The sequence below is a fragment of the Gorilla gorilla genome, chromosome 10 (assembly GCF_029281585.2).
Source record: "Gorilla gorilla gorilla isolate KB3781 chromosome 10, NHGRI_mGorGor1-v2.1_pri, whole genome shotgun sequence".
In the NCBI taxonomy this organism is placed as follows: domain Eukaryota; kingdom Metazoa; phylum Chordata; class Mammalia; order Primates; family Hominidae; genus Gorilla; species Gorilla gorilla.
Window position 1 is genome coordinate 132,967,397 of NC_073234.2, and position 17,657 is coordinate 132,985,053.

General features: G+C 45.7%; 1 protein-coding gene across 3 annotated transcripts in view; it reads right to left on the minus strand.

The window, feature by feature from the left end:
* KSR2 (kinase suppressor of ras 2) overlaps window positions 1-17,657 on the minus strand; it is a 517,020-nt gene that overhangs the window by 109,552 nt on the left and 389,811 nt on the right. For all 3 annotated transcript variants that reach the window (XM_055358128.2, XM_019039457.4, XM_055358127.1), the window contains exon 7: window positions 16,335-16,418. In XM_055358128.2, coding sequence (XP_055214103.1) covers window positions 16,335-16,418 — 84 coding nt within the window. The remainder of the gene's footprint in view (window positions 1-16,334; window positions 16,419-17,657) is intronic.

Sequence of the window (17,657 nt, forward strand, 5' to 3'; positions counted from 1 at the left end):
GAGTGGGAGACCGAACACTCTTCCTTCCAGCCAGGGGCTTCAGTGGGCAGCATTAGCAGTGGAAACACAGCCTTGCTCATGCAAAAAACCCCAAGGGAAATATCTCCAATGCCCAGGCACTTAAACCTTGCACTTAGGTTCAGATGTCAAGAACGAGAGCCTGCACATCCAGGATCTGCTAATAGAGTCGGCAGGATTAGACGAACCCTGAAATTACACAGACTCTGGAGACAGAGGGAAGAGGGACCACAGCAAGGCTTTGCAAAGCACACTATGTCCCTCTTAATGGAAACTGTTCTTCCAGCTGGAAATGTGCATCATTTTCCCAAAATGTGGCTTTTCCTTTTCCCTACCCATGGAAGAAAGAGCTACTAGCGTGTAATCTACCAGGAGACCACCTGCTTCAAAATTAGATTCCCAGGCCTCACTCTCCAAGGTCCTGATTGGGTAAGTGTCTGTTGGGAATGCAAATTTTAAGCAAGCACACGTGAAACTTGAGAACTACCATATCAGAGGAATACATTCTACTTCCCAGATGAGAGATGAATGGGAGCCTGAATCTTTTGGAATTCAATGTTCTCCTCTGAAAGGAAAATGGGGAAAGTATACAGAACAAACCTAGGTTCAAATCCTGATACCACCACTCCCTCGCTGTGATAACTTGGGCAAGCTGCCGATCCACTCAGAGCCTCAGTTTCCCCATCTGTAAGGTGGGGACAATTGTAGCCTCTTGCCTCTCTGGGTTGCAGTGAGGACTAATGATATAATGCAAGTAAGGTGCCCAGAACAAATATTTGGCACACAGTAGAAACTCAAGCAGTGGCAGGTGCTATCTTTATTATGGTAGTTACCATAATTATTGCTAGTTTGTGCAGCAGCTTTCTACAGCAAGCCCCTAAGATCCTCTGCTGGAAGACTTTCTCTGGCTGGAAACATGGGCTGGCTGGAACACTTGGAGACCTCAACCAACTATAGGTGGGCATTGGTTGATGGATATTCCAGCCCCCTCTCTCATGGGTGGCATGACCCAGAGGCGTGCTCATTTTAGGACTGCACCCCAATCCCCCCAACCACCTGCTCTGTGATGCACCCATTACCAGCTGCCTTAACTCTCCGTCTCACTTCCCCATTCCTCTATTTGGTGTGGCCTGGGATCACCTCTCAAATAAACCGCTTGCCCTCACATCCTTGTCTCTGGGTCTGTGGAAACAGGGAGCCCAATTAAAACACCAGGATTATTAACAAAAATTCAGAGCATGAACGTGGCCTTCCCCATGGCTCTCACACCAAAACCCTTGGCTCCTCATGCTGTCAGTCCCTAATGAATTTGGTTCTCCAGGTGCTCCATTCCCGAAGGAGGAAGGGAAGAGGTGAGGTGGACACAACAGACTGCCCCCAGTAACGTGAAAGAAGGCAAACCTCCACATCAGATGTGGGCCAGGAGGAGCCCCACGTTTCAAGATGGTGGGTCTGAAGGATTCCCAGGCACCAGGGAAGGTCCTATATGGTTCCAGAAATGGTCAAAAGTTTGCGCTTTGGAATCAAGCTAACCTGAGCCTGAATCACAGGTCTGCCCTTCCTGGCAGGGCAAGACAGCATCTAATGAGAGAAGGTCTAAGTAGTAGCACATAGGCACCAAATAGGTCAACGCTTTAGCAGGCAGGGATATGACCCACTCTGAGCACACGCAGAAAATGCCCTGCCACCCTCATAGAGCCTGCAAACTTGGAAAGGATTTATTTAAAACTTTCATGGCAAATAGTTAACTTCTTTTTTCTTTTAACTTCTAAGGTTTAATAGGATAAGCTTCAGTTATCGGGAAAAGTTGCTTACGAGGAACATCTCATTCCCCCAAGGGAGTTGCTGGCTAAATGAGACATCGTCTCTGTCTGAAAATTAAATATGTGAATTTATCTTGAGGGCAGAATCTAGGTCTCCCTCATGTGCTACCTCCCTTTCCTTTCCTCCTTCATTGAAAGGTGCCTGGTGCTTATTATCTGGTGGGTAAGTATCAGAGAGATGGAGGGAAAGAGGAGGAAAGAAAAAGAAGAACAGGCAGAAGGGGAAATCTGTCAAACACTGCAGATTTAGAAACATTCTAATCCCTATCAAAACGTTTTTGAAAGGCTATTTCTATTTCTTATAAATCGTATCCCTCTTTGTTTGTGAAATGCAATGATGCCCCCTCTGCATTTCCTTCTTTCTTCCCTCCCTTCTTCCCAGTGCGGGGCTGGGGGGCAGGATTTGACCAGAAGCAAACCGGATCTCCATGGGAACTGCGGGGGACAAATGGTCTCTTTCACAAGCAGCTCTGCTGTTTTCTTGAAAGATGTGTCATGGCCCCCTGTGAAGCAGTCACAAGCCTAGAGCCTGGCACAGAGCTGGAATCCGAATGCTGGCGTTCACAGGAGGGACAGGCAAGACCCCTCCTAGGGAAGACTGTCACGTCAATTTCTCACTGTTCATTGGGCGATTCTAACCAACGGATGAAAATTTGCTCCGATCAGCTTCGATCTCTCATTTCTTCTATTTTTTCTTGTTCCATACCAGCTAACTTTACAATAATCTGTCTGAGTAGGGCCCAGTCTTTCCTTCCAGAGTGCACATGGAACGTTTTAAAAACCTGGCTCCTAATATCCAATTGAGGAAACATTAAACAAGCACAAACTTTGAGCCAGGTGCTAAATTACACAACCTGTTTCCCCTGAACAGCAATCTCTTAAGAGGTGGATATTGTTACACCCATATAATATGTGAAAAGTACTGAACATCTAGCTTTTGTTGGCTTACTTTTGTTAATAAAATAGTGGATATCAATTTATATATGGCTATGGAATCACAATATTGACAATGAGAATAGGAATAATAATAATTTCCCTTTACCATGTGAGATAAACTGTGTGAAATGTTTTATATATATTTTAACCCTTATTAGATTCTGTTTGAGATAACTTATCTGTTTGTTTACTCTCACTGCAGATCTAATACATTCATTTTGCTCATTCATTCTTCAGAAAACAGAAGTGATAAATCCTCATTGATGTGGCCCCATTGTGTAGTCATGTGTAATCATGTGATATATAATTCTAAGTCTTCTATGTGCATGGCTTTAAAACCTCAATTCAAGTTTTAGACTGCAATCAAGTTTAAGACTCTTTTTAACTGTTACTTTTCCCCCCAGTATTTTCTTTTGCTTTTTCACTTTTATTTTAGGTTCAGGGGGACATGTACAGGTTTGTTACATAGGTAAACTCCTGTCGTGCCACGGGGATTTGTTGTACAGATTATTTCATCACCCAGGTACTAAGCCTAGTACCCAGTAGTTATTTTTTTTTGCAACTTCTCCCTCCTCCCACCCTCCTTGCTCGAGTAGGCTGCCATGTCTATTGTCCCCAGGCTGAAGCGCAGTGGTGCAATCTCAGCTCACTGCAACTTCTGCCCCCAGTTCAAGTGACTCTCCTGCCTCAGCCTCCTGAGTAGCCAGGATTACAGGAGTGCGCCACCACGCCTGGCTAATTTTGGTATTTTTTGTTGAGACAGGGTTTCACCATGTTGGCCAGGATGGTCTCAAACTCCTGACCTCATGTGATCTGCCTACCTTGGCCTCCCAAAGTGCTGGGATTACAGGCGTGAGCCACTGCGCCTGGCCTGTCCCCCTCTTTCTGTCTATGTGTTCTCATCATTTGGCTCCCACTTATAAGTGAGAACATGTGGTATTCGGTTTTCTGTTCCTGCATTAGTTTGCTAAGGATGATGGCCTCCAGCTCCATCCATGTTCGTGCAAAGGACATGATCTCGTTCTTTTGTATGGCTGCATAGTATTCCATGTAGACCCATTTTTAAGTCAAGAAGACTGGGGTCCAGTAACAAGCTCAGTCATTCAGATAGTGATGGGCAGAATTGGGACAATTCATCCCTGCATGCCCACAAGAAAACACTGTGTTCCTCCTCTGTGCCAAGGGCTATGCTAGGCACTGGGGGTATAATAATTAAATAAGACAAGAATTCTTTCTTTAAAGATCTTGCAGTCTAGCGAGAAATTTACTGTCCAAGAATGTAAACCCATCTCTTGTGGCTTCAAGCATGAACATCTCTCTACTCATCCTACTGCGCCCAAATTGCCTCTTATAAACGAGCCCAGCTGGATTTGAACCAGATTTGGGGAGCTTCTATTGTCAAGAACCGCTCTCTCTCCAGAGGTCCCTACTGAGATCTACTCAAGCAACAACTATTTACTGAGCATTTACCATGTGCCAAGCACTGTGCTGGCGCTAGAGGTTTAAACAGTGAACCGTCCAGAAATGAGATGCCCCTGCCTTCAAAGAGTTTAAAGTCTGGTCAGGAAGGCAGGCAGGTAAATAGACAAATAAAACATAGTAGTATGTAATCTGGTGTGACAGAAAAGGGCGGAAGGTGGCACTTCAGATTTGAGGGGAGTCAGGGAAGGCTTCCTGGAGGGAAGTGGTGGCTGAGCTGAGCTTGAAAGATAAATGAGAGCCAGCAGAGGTGTGCAAGAAAGATCCAGGCAGTAGCAATGGGGTGCAAAGACATGTCAATGAGTGGGCACATGACCTGCCACGGGGAATGATGGCTCAGAGAAGCTGCAGCTCTGGGCATGAAGAGGGGAGAGATGCGAGGGGACAGAGGAGTAAGCAAACATGGTGCACGGTCTCATCATGAAGTTGGATTTCGCCGAGAGCAAGGGGGAGCTAATGAAGGATTTTAAACAGGGAGGGGAATGCGGGCTAAGCATTTTGAAAAGCCCCCTCTGGCAGCAGAAACTTGCAATTAAAGGGCAGCAAAGTTCCCCTCTCATTATCTTCCCTACTCTCTGTACCTGCTTTCCTTTTCCAGGTCACTGCATTAAGTGTTCCTGAAGGCTTCTCGCAAAAAAAAAAAAAAGAAAAAAAAAAAATCACGAAACCAAATCCTTGCCCGCTTTGCAGCAGGGCTTGGTTCACTGCATACCCCAACTGAGCATTCTGGTCTCATGTGAGTTCCCCTGTGGTCTCCTGTTTGAGCCAATGCTTCTAGAAATGCCTCCGTACGCTCCAAGTGCAGGATATCAAAACAAAAAGTGCAGGTTCACTGCATACCAACTGAGCATTCTGGTCTCATGTGAGTTCCCCTGTGGTCTCTTGTTTGAGCCAGTACTTCTAGAAATGCCTCCGTATGCTCCAAGTGCAGGATATCAAAACACCCTTTCCCTCACTGCTAACAACTCAGTGGGGTCTAGCTCTTTAGCCTATAGCTAACCACAATACAAATGAGCAAAGGGCGGTAGGAAGTATTGACATATAAATCAGACCTCGGGCTCCAAGGACATCATGAAAAATCACCAGGAAACCCCAGCAATTTTCTCTCCATAAAAGGACACTGTAAGGGAAGCTGTAAATGTATTATTTGCTGTACCCTCCCTCCTCTCCTCTCCCTCGCCTTCCCTGAAAAAGAAGAAAGTGACTGTAGAGTCTTCTTGGCTCTCTGAACCCAGAGGTGTTCATCACAACACAAAGATCCATTTGTCGTCTTTCAATTCAAGAAAGGATGATGGGAGCGTGTGGCAGGCTGGGGGAGGGATGAGGAAAAGCTTTGGTCCAGGTTGGAATTGAGACCAGATTCTTATACTCTGTTCTGCTTGTTTAGTTAAAGGGCAAGCAGAGTGACATGTAGCATTTATTGCCGGCCTGCTGTGTAGCCAGCCCTTTGCCCATGTAAAGCGGTTAAAAGTCTGGAATCTTGAATCCGAGCGATCAGTGGGTTTGAGTAACAGATCCACACACCGTGACACTTTGAGCCAGCTGTTTACTTCCGAAGGCCTCTGTTTCCTCGTCTGTAAAATGGGGGTAATAATAGACCCTACTTTCCATAGTTGTGGCAAGGATTAAATGAGATCATGCATGTAAAGTGTTTAGCAAAATGTCTGGCACCTGGGTGAGCCCCCAATACATGATAGCATCATCATAATTATCATCATCATTATCACATCTAATCCCACCTCATCCCCCAGTAGAATTATAAGCATCCCTCAGATACAACTATAATTAGACCTAAATTTTTGCTTATCATAGGTAAAAACGCATATATAGGATGATTAACTCCCATTATAATTATTGCAAAAACTGAAGTGTTTCTATTAATAGAAAAGTAAGTTCAAGATTCAAGCTGGTGATCTCTGAAATACTTGCTCATAATTATATCCTGCCAATATCCTGCCTGTTGTACAAACTCCCAAAGCTTCCAGGAACTTCGCAGCAGCTGCGACATCAGCACTCATCATTTCCCCACTTTTTAAGGTCTGGGTAAATTAGTGCAATGGCGGCTCAAACCAGCCATGGCTTACTTCACACTTTTATCTCCTCATCACCTGTGGCTGCAGCGATTTTGCAAAAAAATTGGACATTTTTAGGTAAAATATATTTTGATGCAAGAACATAGGAGAGCAGAATGCACAGGGCAAGAGAGAAAATCAAGATGTGCTTGGTTTTGCTGTGTTATTTGACATTTTCACTTGGATTTTGATGTGTACAAACCCAAGTGAAAAGATCCACTAACACGGCAAAACTCAATTGAGAAGTGCATGGCTTATTTAAGTAAAAATTAGTAAAGTGACTGCTTACATAAAAAGAAGCAGGTACAAGCATGTCTGGCCAGCTACTGCAGGCAGGAGGAAAGAGGACTCGTATAAAGGCCGTGAAAACACCACTGAAATACACTGGAAATCTTGCGCTGGTTAACTCAGGCTTCCAAACACCATGTCTTACCTTACTAGGGGAACGAACATGGGTCTCACTCCTACAGAAGTTGGCAGTAACCTCAACTGGAACATTGGAACATATAAAATGTCTTTAGTTAGTAAAGACCTACGTCTATTGTAAGGTGGCTAACCTAGGCCTGACTGAAGGGTTTCTAGGCACTTGGGAATCTCAGTGCTGAACCTCAGAAAGTCCCAGGCAAACTGGGATGGTTGATCACCCCCTTGTATAATAGGGATTATAATGCCTATATCACCCTATAACTATAGAGTGGATCACCCTGTAGTTCACCCTATAACCTGAAATATATATAAGGATTCACCCTATAAGTTGACTATTTGAGTAATGAGTCCAAGCACAGGTCAAGCAACTGCAAGTTCACATTCTAAAACTGAATAATGCACACCATAGCCCCATGGCTTAGGAATGAGTAGCTCTCTCCTGGGGGCAGTTTGGACCCCCAGGGAACATTTGGCAATGTCTGCAGACTTTTTTTTTTTTTTTTTGAGACAGGGTCTCGCTCTGTTGCCCAGGCTGGAGTACAGTGGCGTGATCTCGGCTCACTGCAAGCTCCGCCTCCCAGGTTCACGCCATTCTCCTGCCTCAGCCTCCCCAGTAGCTGGGACTACAGGCGCCTGCCACTGCGCCCGGATAATTTTTTGTATTTTCAGTAGAGACGGGGTTTCACTGTGTTAGCCAGGATGGTCTCAATCTCCTGACCTCGTGATCCGCCCGCCTCGGCCTCCCAAAGTGCTGGGATTACAGGCGTGAGCCATCTGCAGACGTTTTTGATGGTCACAACTGGGAGTGAGGAGGGGGTGCTACTGGCATCTAGTGGGTAGAAACTGTAGATGGTGTTAAACATCCTCCAACGACAGGACAGCCCCCACGACAAAGAATTATCTGGCCCCAAATGCCAATAGTGCCAAGGTTGAGAAAAACTGAAATAAACCCTATAACATGTCTTCCAAGAAGTTGGCTGATTCAGAAAATTCCGAAAGAAAAGCAGAGAACAAGAACTACACAAAAGGCGAAAATGGGCTAAAATTTTCCAGAACTTCGATGTTGCTTCAACCCATGGAAGTGATTTAGTGGGCCTGTTTCTTTTCATACTTTGCATTCATATAAAGTCGGGTTTTGCAACGAAATAAATGCTGAACAACGTATTTAAAGATTCTAATTTGAAAGAATTCTCAAGTCATTATTATTGGGGCATGAACATATCTCATCACATGGAATGAATGTGTTAGCCTCACTGTGTATCAGAGAGGTTTAGAAACCTTCCCAGAGTCACACAGCGAGGGAGTGGCAGGGCCAGGACCTGAACTCAGCTCTCTCTCTGCAGTCTGTATCCTTGCTGTTGTTTCACTGTCATAAGTTGAGTTTTGTAGAAGCAGATCCTGAAATGAATATTCTTGCAAATGATTTATTGAGGGAGTATGCTCAGAAGAAACCTATTCCAGCCAGGCATGGTGGCTCATGCCTGTAATCCCAGCACTTTGGGGAGCCGAAGCAGGCAGATCACTTGAGGCCAGGAGTTTGAGACCAGCCTGGCCAACATAGTGAAACCCTGTCTCTACTAAAAATACAAAAATTAGCCGGACATGGTGGTGGGCACTTGTAATCCCAGCTACTCAGGAGGCGGAGGCAGGAGAATTGCTTGAATCCGGGTGGTCGAGGCTGCAGTGGGCCGAGATCATGCCTCTGTACTCCATCCTGGGCAACAGAGTGAGACTCTGTCTCAAAAAAGAAAAAAAGAAACCTATTCCATTGTGGAGGAAGCAAGGTTGGGAGTAGGGAGAAGCCAGGCATGGATGTGGTTTCAGGTGAATCCAGTCTCAGCCTCATCCCATGGGGATATCTGCAGGAAAAACTGTACCATAAAATCTATTTGTCTCAAGGTAAGGAGGCTGGGATTTTGCACCCCTGAAAAAGATAGTCACTGGCTCTGAACCACCTGGGGAAGGGGGAGCGGCTTAGTCCCAGGTACCTGGGTGAGGCAGCTGCAAGGTACGAGCCATTTGCTGCAGCCTCTGTAGCAGCGGCTGGTCAAAGAGATCACTGGAAATCTGATCAGAACACAAGATGGAAGTGGGTGATGTAAGACTGTGACCGCTGGCCGCTGAGTTTATAATAACATGCTGTCTTCAAAGCAGAGGAGTGAGCGCTCCTTGGTCCTAGGGAAGAATAAGCCTCAAGCATCTATGAAGTACTCTGAAATCCCTTAGTTGATCAGACCCTTCGAATCTAAGGCCCTGAGAGCAGGTGACTCAGAGAATATCACAACTCCTAGTGTGTGTTCCTCACTCTGCCACCCACAGGAAGGGTGATCTGGACACCAGCATGCTCCTCCCCATGGTCTTGTCCTTGGCAAACAACTCACTCTTGGGATGATGAGAGCCTGAGTCCAAGATCGCTTTTCTAGGAGTGGGTCTGGCTGGGCACTGAGCAACGCCTCCCACCCCCATCCTATCCCTGCCTGGAGCCTCAGGTAGCAGCAGCTTGAATCATGGCAATAACTGGCCCACCCTGCAGCTGCAAAGCAGAATCCATCTCCGCTCTCCCCCAGTCCCTGCCTGGTGCAAACAATTGCAAAATATGCTCAAGGCCTTTAACGTCCCAGTCCAAGCTTTTGCTCAGGCTGTTTCCTCGGCCCAGAGCACCCTGACGCTGCTTCACCTGGCTAACTCCTCTTCCTTCAAGGCTTAGCTTCAAGGTCCTCCAGCAGAGTACCCTGATGTGCATTACTGCATCCACCCGACCTTGATGTAGCACCACAGCACTTCCACACTTAAGTACAAATACGAAGTATCTGGGATGCTTAGTAAAATGCACGTTTCTAGGCCTTATGCTCAGAGCCTGGTCCAGGAAATCTGCAGACGGGCTCAGGAAGCGGCAATGTTAAGCTTGCACTTGATCCTGAGATAGGTGGGGCCAGGGCACACCTTGAGAACTGACAGTGACTGTGAGCATCTCGAGGACAAGTTTGTCTTTTTCACCCTCATACCCCGAGTGGCAGCAAAGAATCCCCACATGCTCAGAGATGGCTGAACTAACCAGAACCAACACATAATCTGAGAAGAGAAAATGGGTAGCTAAAACAAGCATAGGAGACAGTTGAAATGCTACTTATCCACTGGTGGTTTTGGAAGATGTTCCCCTCTCTTCCACACTCCAGCCCATTAAAAAAAAAAAGAAAAGAAAAGAAAAAGGAAAAAGCACCTCTGTTTAAACTCTCATTTTCTAGAGCAGGTGTCACCCAAATCACGTTGTGCATTTTCCTGCAAGAAATGCAGATAGGGGTAGAGAGGTTTCCAAGGAACCAGATCTTAGCTCTGCAGAAACTTGTGGAAGGACCCTGAGAAGGGGGAAGAATGCAGATAACACATGATTGAAGGCTGGGAAATCCATCAGCATCTTACTGCAAAAGCAAACTTCTGCCAGCTGAATCCAGTTATCAGACAATATGAATTGTGCTGACATTCTACACTCAGAGCTAAACTCCATTCCGCTCTCATGAACCTATTAGATGAAAACGCCTCAATTTAGATAACTGCAAATTGCTTTCGGAGTCTTAATTTCCTATTAGTTCATTAATCTCTCTATTCAGAATGCCAACAAGACAGCTAATGATAATTCCGGAGGAAGTGGGCATTAAATCGGAGCAGGAGGGAAGGGGGTTAGACATGAAGGAGATGTTTCTGGCTTCCTGGGTGGAGGGGTACCCCAAAGTTAATTCATAAAGTTAGTAACAGCATTAGCTTACATTAATTAAACACTTCTAATGGACTGGGTACTAGGATGAACATGTCATTGAACAATTACCTTACCTGTTTTTTGTTGTCGTTGTCGTTGTCATTAAGCAATCTAGTAAGGTGGATATTATTATCCCCCTTCTACAAAACAACTCATACTCCAGGGAGCCACACAACCAGTTGGCAGCAGAGTCAGGGTTCAAATATAGGCGTGTCTGACCTGCAGCCTGTGTTCCTATCACATGTTATCTTTTTTTTTTTTTTTTTTTTTTTTGAGATAGGGTCTCACTCTGTCACCCAGGCTGGAGTGCAGTAGTGCAATGTTGGCTCACTGCAACCTCCACCTCCTAGGTTCAAGTGATTCTCCTGCCTCAGCCTCCTGAGTAGCTGGGATTACAGGCGCCCACCACCAAACTCGGCTAATTTTTTGTATTTTTAGTGGAGATGGGGTTTCACCATGTTGGCCAGGCTGGTCTCGAACTTCTGACCTCAAATGATCCACCTGCTTCAGCCACCCAAAGTGCTGGGATTACAGGCATGAGCCACTGTGCCTGGCTCCTAATCACACGTTATCATTTGGTCTCATCACACCAATATTTACTGGATGAATTTGCTGGGGAGATGATGATGAAAAAGATTCCTATCTATAGAGTGCAGCTAAGGCGTGTAAGAACAGAAGAGCCTGAAAAACCATCAGCAAAGACTTATACAAACATCTCGCATTATGAAATGTCCAGCTGGGCAATAAAGCTTGATTTTGTTTTTTTAACCACTACTTCTAATGTACAGTGGTGGTTTGCAAACTGGGGTCCAAGGGCCAGCAGCCTCAGCATGGCCTGGGAACTTGATAGAAATAGACATTCTAGGAGCCTGCCCCAGAGGTATTGAACCTGAGATTCTAGGAGTGGAGCCCAGAAAACTGTTTTTTTTTTTTCTTTTTAATAAACCCTCCAGGGGATTCTTGTGCACACTCAAGTTTGAGAACCATTATCTAGAAAATGAAAAGTAGCTCAGGAAAGAAATTTCGAGACCACCTAGAGAAGTGTTTCTCAAACTTTAATGTGCAAAAGAATCGCTAGGACTGCATCAGCCTGCTTTCATGCTGCCGTTAAAGACATCCCTGAGACTGGGTAATTTATAAAGAAAAAGAAGTTTAACGGACTCACAGTTCCACGTGGCTGGGGAGGCCTCATAATCACGGTGGAAGCCCAAAGGCGGCGACAAGAGAGAATGAAAAATCAAGCGAAAGGGGTTTCCCCTTATAAAACCATCAGATCTCTTGAGACTTATTCACTACCACAAGAACAGTATGCAGGAAATGGCCACCATGATTCAATTATCTCCTGCTGGGTCCCTCCCACAACACGTGGGAATTATGGGAGCTACAATTCAAGATGAGATTTGGGTGGGAACACAGCCGCTGCATTTAAGACCATCTTAAAATGCAAATTCTGATTTGGCAGGTCTGGAGTGGGCCCCGAAAATGTGCATTTCTAGCCAGGTGTCAGGTGACGCTGATGGTGCTGGTCCAGGGACCATGTGTAGAATAGCATGAGGCCAGTCCAATCCCTGTCACCCAGGGAGTTTCTGGCAGTAACAGAACTGGATTTGCTCTGGGTGAAAAAAAAAAAAAAATCACTCCCTCCAGGGAAGGATCAAATCCAGGCTTCGGGAAGGGCTTTCAGAGGACAGGAAATGACCCAGATCACACACTACTACTTTTGCAAAGTTCTCACTCAGGTATGAGACAATCCCTCAACACTTTAATTGAAACTGCAGCCCCCATCCTGATCCTTCTCTGCTTTGTCCACCTTCTTAGCATTTTGCATCATCTTATATGACCTAATTTACTAATTTACTTACTGTCTGCCCAACTCCTACCCATGCCCCAGCATAGAAACTAGGGAAGGGATTTTGTCTCTTTTATTCACTCTTGTTTCCCCAGCGTCTAGAGTTGTGCATGGTGTATATAGAGCAGGTGCTCAATAAATATTAGTTGAATAAGTGAAAAAACGGTTCCGCTCATTTTCTACAAGAAGCTGCCTCCCCATCCTTGGTGTCACCTCTCTGAAATGTCACCTGTCACAGCTCTTTATGTGTACACTTTCATTTTATTGACATTCAGTTTCCATAGGTGTGTCTCCTGTAAACTCCTTGACAGTGGGGTCTGTACATTTCCCATTTCTAGCCCTCATCCAACCCTTCTATCAGCTCATAAGTGCATCCAAAATTCTGCCAATCTTGGAAAACACATATAAATAACCCTCTATCCTCACTATAACTAATGCAAAAACTGCAGGAATTTAGTTGTAGAACACGTCTCAACTTCAACTGGTGATATTAGCAATGCATGCTCATAATTATGTACTGGAGATAGCTCTCAATTCTGTTGTAGTTTCTGCAAGCACCATGTCAAAACTCCTGAAGCATGTCAGATCTTCATGTTTTGAATTTTTGGTTTTGAATTTTGTCTCTTATATGCCAGGAGTCATTTTTGCACAAGATGGAACAGGGAGGAATGTTCTCTGATAAAACATTGCAATCTGGAGCATGGACATTTAATTGACTCCTTCCAACAGCCCTGTGGTGGGCACTAATGTCACACTTGTGTTGTAGAGAGAGACACTGAGCCCTATGATGGCACACCTCTGCTTAAGCTCACACAAGAGTTTAGTAATGGAGCTGGGACCCAAACTCAGTTCTGACTGCTTCCAAAGTCTGTGTTCTTGAAGCTTACCCCCCCACCCTATCCCTATCCTTCCCACAACCTCCTCTCCCAACCCTTGGCAGGGCCTAAGGCTTTGCTCATGACTTTTAGAACAGAGAGCACTAGCAAAGGCTACTTCTGAGTTCTGCCTCTAGTGCTGAAAATTAAAACGGCTTGGGAAGTGTTCAGCCTCACTACCCCAGCTACATCCCTGTCATCTAATTACCTGCCTTCAAAGCCTCCACACGGCAGGTATGAGGATGTAAGAGTTGCCATTACCCCCACGGAATGTGGTGGGACTAGATACAGATGAGTCTGTATCTTCAGACTTCAGAGCTGCTGGTGTATGGAGAAAATCAGTCAGCCTGGAGGCCAGACCTAAAGGCCCAGTCTTGTGCCTTTTGTTGTCAGAAAGACCACCTGAGAGCCTAGGTTCACCAAGGCAAGGAAGGTGGCCTTGAATTACTAATGCTTGGCAATTATTGCCCCTGCTTCTCCTTAAAAAAAATTTTTTTTTGAGACAGGGTCTTGCTCTGTTGCCTAGGCTGGAGCGCAGTGGTGCAATCACAGCTCATTGCAACCTCAAGCTCCTGGGCTCAAGTGAATCTCCTGCCCCAGCCTCCCAAGTATCTAGGACCACGGTATGTGCCATCACTCCTGGCTAATTTTTTACCTTAATTTATTTTGTAGAGATAGGGTCTAGTTCCGTTGCCCAGGCTGATCTTGAACTCCTGTCCTCAAGTGATCTTCCTGCCCCAGCCTCCCAAGTAGCTAGGACAACAGGCATGTACCATCATGCCTGGCTAATTTTTAAATTTTATTTATTTGTGTGTGTGTGTGTGTGGATGGGGGTCTCATGATGTTGCCAAAGCTGGTCTCAAACTCCTGGGCTCAAGTGATCCTCCTGCCTCAGCCTCCCAAAGTGCTGAGATTACAGGTATGAGACTCTGCATCTGGCCTGTGCTTCTCTTTATACCACTGGGGCTTAAGGCTCCCCACAACTCCAGGAGGAAAGGATGCTCAACCTTATCATTACTCAGGTGAGACTGCCAGGTGGAGGATATGGACAGGGGTGGGGCAGAGTGGGTAGAATGAGAGCTTGCCCTTGCCATTCTCTCACTTCTATCTTGGGGCAGGGATGTGGGGAGGCCTGAAAGGGCCTAAATGAGAGGCCTCTGCCTGGACTAGACAAGGAAGAGCAAGCCTAGAGCAGAAGGAGGAGTTCTCAGAATCTTTTAAACTAAATGACTTCTATAAAGCAAACAGATGCACATTCATCTGTAACTATTACATAAAGTTGACTGTTACTATTTTATAGTATTGGACCTGAAGGGGTATGTAATACATGTTTACAGAAGGAGAGAGAGAGAGGGGGAGAGATTGAGGCCAGACAGCAAGGCATTGCAATTTCTTACAAAGGACTGGACTGAGCCAGGCACTGTGTTATGTTCTCAAGTGTGCTGATTTATCAAATGCTCACTGCCACCCAAGGCAGGCAAGATTATTATATTAGTCTGTTTTTATGCTGCTGATAAAGACATACCCATGACAGGGTAATTTATAAAGAAAAACAGGTTTAATGGACTCACAGTTCCAAGCGGCTAGGGAGGCCTCACAATCCCGGTGGAAGGCAAAAGGCACTTCTTACATGGCAGTGGCAAGGAAGAATGAGAGAACCAAGCAAAAGGGGTTTCCCCTTATAAAACCATCAGATCCCATGAGACTTATTCACGACCACATGGACAGTATGGGGGAAACCACCCCCATGATTCAATTATCTCCCACCAAGTCCCTCCCATAACATGTGGGAATAGTGGGAGCTACAATTCAGATGAGATTTGGGTGGGGACACAGCCAGACCATATCAATTATTATTCCTTTCACACAGATGAAAATACTAGGGACAGAAATGTGAAGTGACTTGCCCAAGGTCAGGAAGCTGCCAAGTAGCAGAGCCAGTATTTAAAACCAGCTTAGTCTGACTCCAGAGCCCACATCTGGTGTCTCAGTTTTCTTCTTCCTCCCTACCTTTTGCTAGCCACGACCTTGAATGGGGGTGTGGAAAAGAAAGGAAGCTTGGGGAGGCGGAGCTTGGGTGGTATGGCCTTCTCATCAAAACTCCAGACCAATATGATACTACAGAAGGTGAGCAGAAAAGGAGTTAGGGATCTGGGTTCAGGTCCTGACTGTCACTTCTTCACAGTGACTTTTCATTGCTAGACTCAGCCTTCACATCTGTAAAATGGGGATAATTACAAGGCTGGTTTAAAAAGGTACCATGAGGAGAAAGAAAAAGGAGAGAAAGGCTTGGGAGCCAGGCACGGTGGCTCCCGCCTGCAATCCCAAAACTTTTGGAGCCTGACGGGGGAGGATCACTTGAGGTCAGGAGTTCGAGAGCAGCCTGGCCAACATGGTAAATCCAAGTCTCTACTAAAATTACAACAACAACAACAAAAAAAGCCAGCACGGTGGCACAGGCCTGTAGTCCCAGCTACTCAGGAGACTGAGGCAGGAGAATTGCTTGAACCCAGGAAGTGGAGGTTGCAGTGAGCCAAGATCACACCACTGCACTCCACCCTGGGTGACAGAGCAAGACTCCATCTCAAAAAAAAAAAAAAAAAAAAGAGAGACAGAGAAAAGGAGTTGGCAAATTCTAACTCAGGCATCAGCAAATTACAGCTGAGGGCCACAGCCAGCCTGCAGTCTGTTTTTGCAAATAAAGTTTTATTGGAATAAATGAAGTTGTCAAGACTGTTTCTGTATTGTTTACGGCTGCTTATGGTCTGCAAAGCCTAAAATATTTACTATCTGGTCAACTCGAGTAAGAATTTGCCAACCCCTGACCTTAGATATTATGAAAACGAGAAGTATCACTGTGCCTCAGCACACAGCATCAGGCATTTCCAGGATCTTCCATTAGCTCTGGTTCTTATTCAGAATTGCTCTCTCTTGACCCCCTACCCAAACTTACAGGTGCGTTTCAAATCTATTTCTGAAAAACAAAGCAAACAACTCTCCCAAGAGTGAAGAAATCAAACTCCCAAAGGCTGTTCAGTGCCCTGCATGGTTCTAGCTGACATTGGGTGCTGCGAAAAGTCACTGCAGGGCACAGTCACTTACTTGCAGTTTTTACACTTGAGGCCAAAAAGCATCCCCTTCCCACAGACTGTGCACGTCTGAGACATCCAGTACTTGGTGGAAAACCTGTGGAAAAGAGACAGAAAATGTTCAAGGTTAAGGAAATGGCGACTGACCTGTCTCTAGAGGGATGAAGTACTTGAAGAGCAAGCACATGAACCCTGGATTCCAGTCCTGTTTCTTTCGAGCTGTGTAACTTAATCTTAAGTTGCTTAAACCACTGGAACCTCAGTTTCCCCATCTGTTAAGTCCAGATAATGATAGTACTGACCTCATAGGTTGCTGGAGAGATTAAATGAGGTCAGGCATGTCAAGGGCTTCGTACAGTGCCTGGTACATAGTAAGCACTCAATAAATTGGGTTGTGACTATACTATTACCTTGAACTTTCATAAGGGTCATTCATTTGTTCAACAAATATTGCCTGGTGGCCTACTATATGCCAAGGTCAGTTCTGGGACAGAGCAATGGATAGGGCTGGAACTGCCTGTAGAAAGCTACAAAGCAAGGTGGAGCCTCCTGGGGGACCAGCTGAACCATCTCCCATCACTTGCCGGTCATATCACCTGGGGAGTACCAAAGGGAGCCCTCCCCTCCTGAAAGAGCTGAGACCCCAAACCTTAGTGGCAGAGAAGAAACCCTGAAAGTGAAAGCCCTTCAGACCATCAGCTCACCTCGCTCTCCAACCCCATCCACTTGCTGCAAACTTGAGCAGTTTGGAGGTCTCCCGTGTACAGCGATAAACCAACTGGAGCAGAGGTGCATTCGATTAACTCCCTGGGCACATCTCCCCTCGATATTGCCAGGGTGCTTTCTTCCCCAAGAGATATGAGGCAGCAGCAGGACTGGGCCCAAGAAAAGTACTGAAGGTTGCCAGGTCACTGTTAATTTTAATTTTCAATTTGTGTCACCGTCAGCAGGAGTTATATCTAATCTCCAGTGCCTCAGAGTGTCAAAAGGGAAATCGGAAGTGATTATATAACTTGGAGTCTGAGAATTTCGAGGGAAAGGTTGCATCCCTCTGCTGGACCGTTTTGCCTGATTTGGGTCAGTCACTCTCCAAACAGAATAAGCCACAGCCCAAAGCCTCCAAATCTAAGCAAATAGCAACATTCTGAGCAAAGACGCTTACTGCCAAGAAAACTCTCCTTCTCTGGTTTTGGATTTGTGAATTGGTCAAGCCCTTCTTTCCCTTCAGCAGAGCCAGTGAGTTTAGCAGACTCTGTTTTGCAGAATTTGGCAGCTCTGGGGAATGGCGGCGAAGGAGCGTGTATTTCACTCATCAGCCAGCCACATAGGAGTGGCG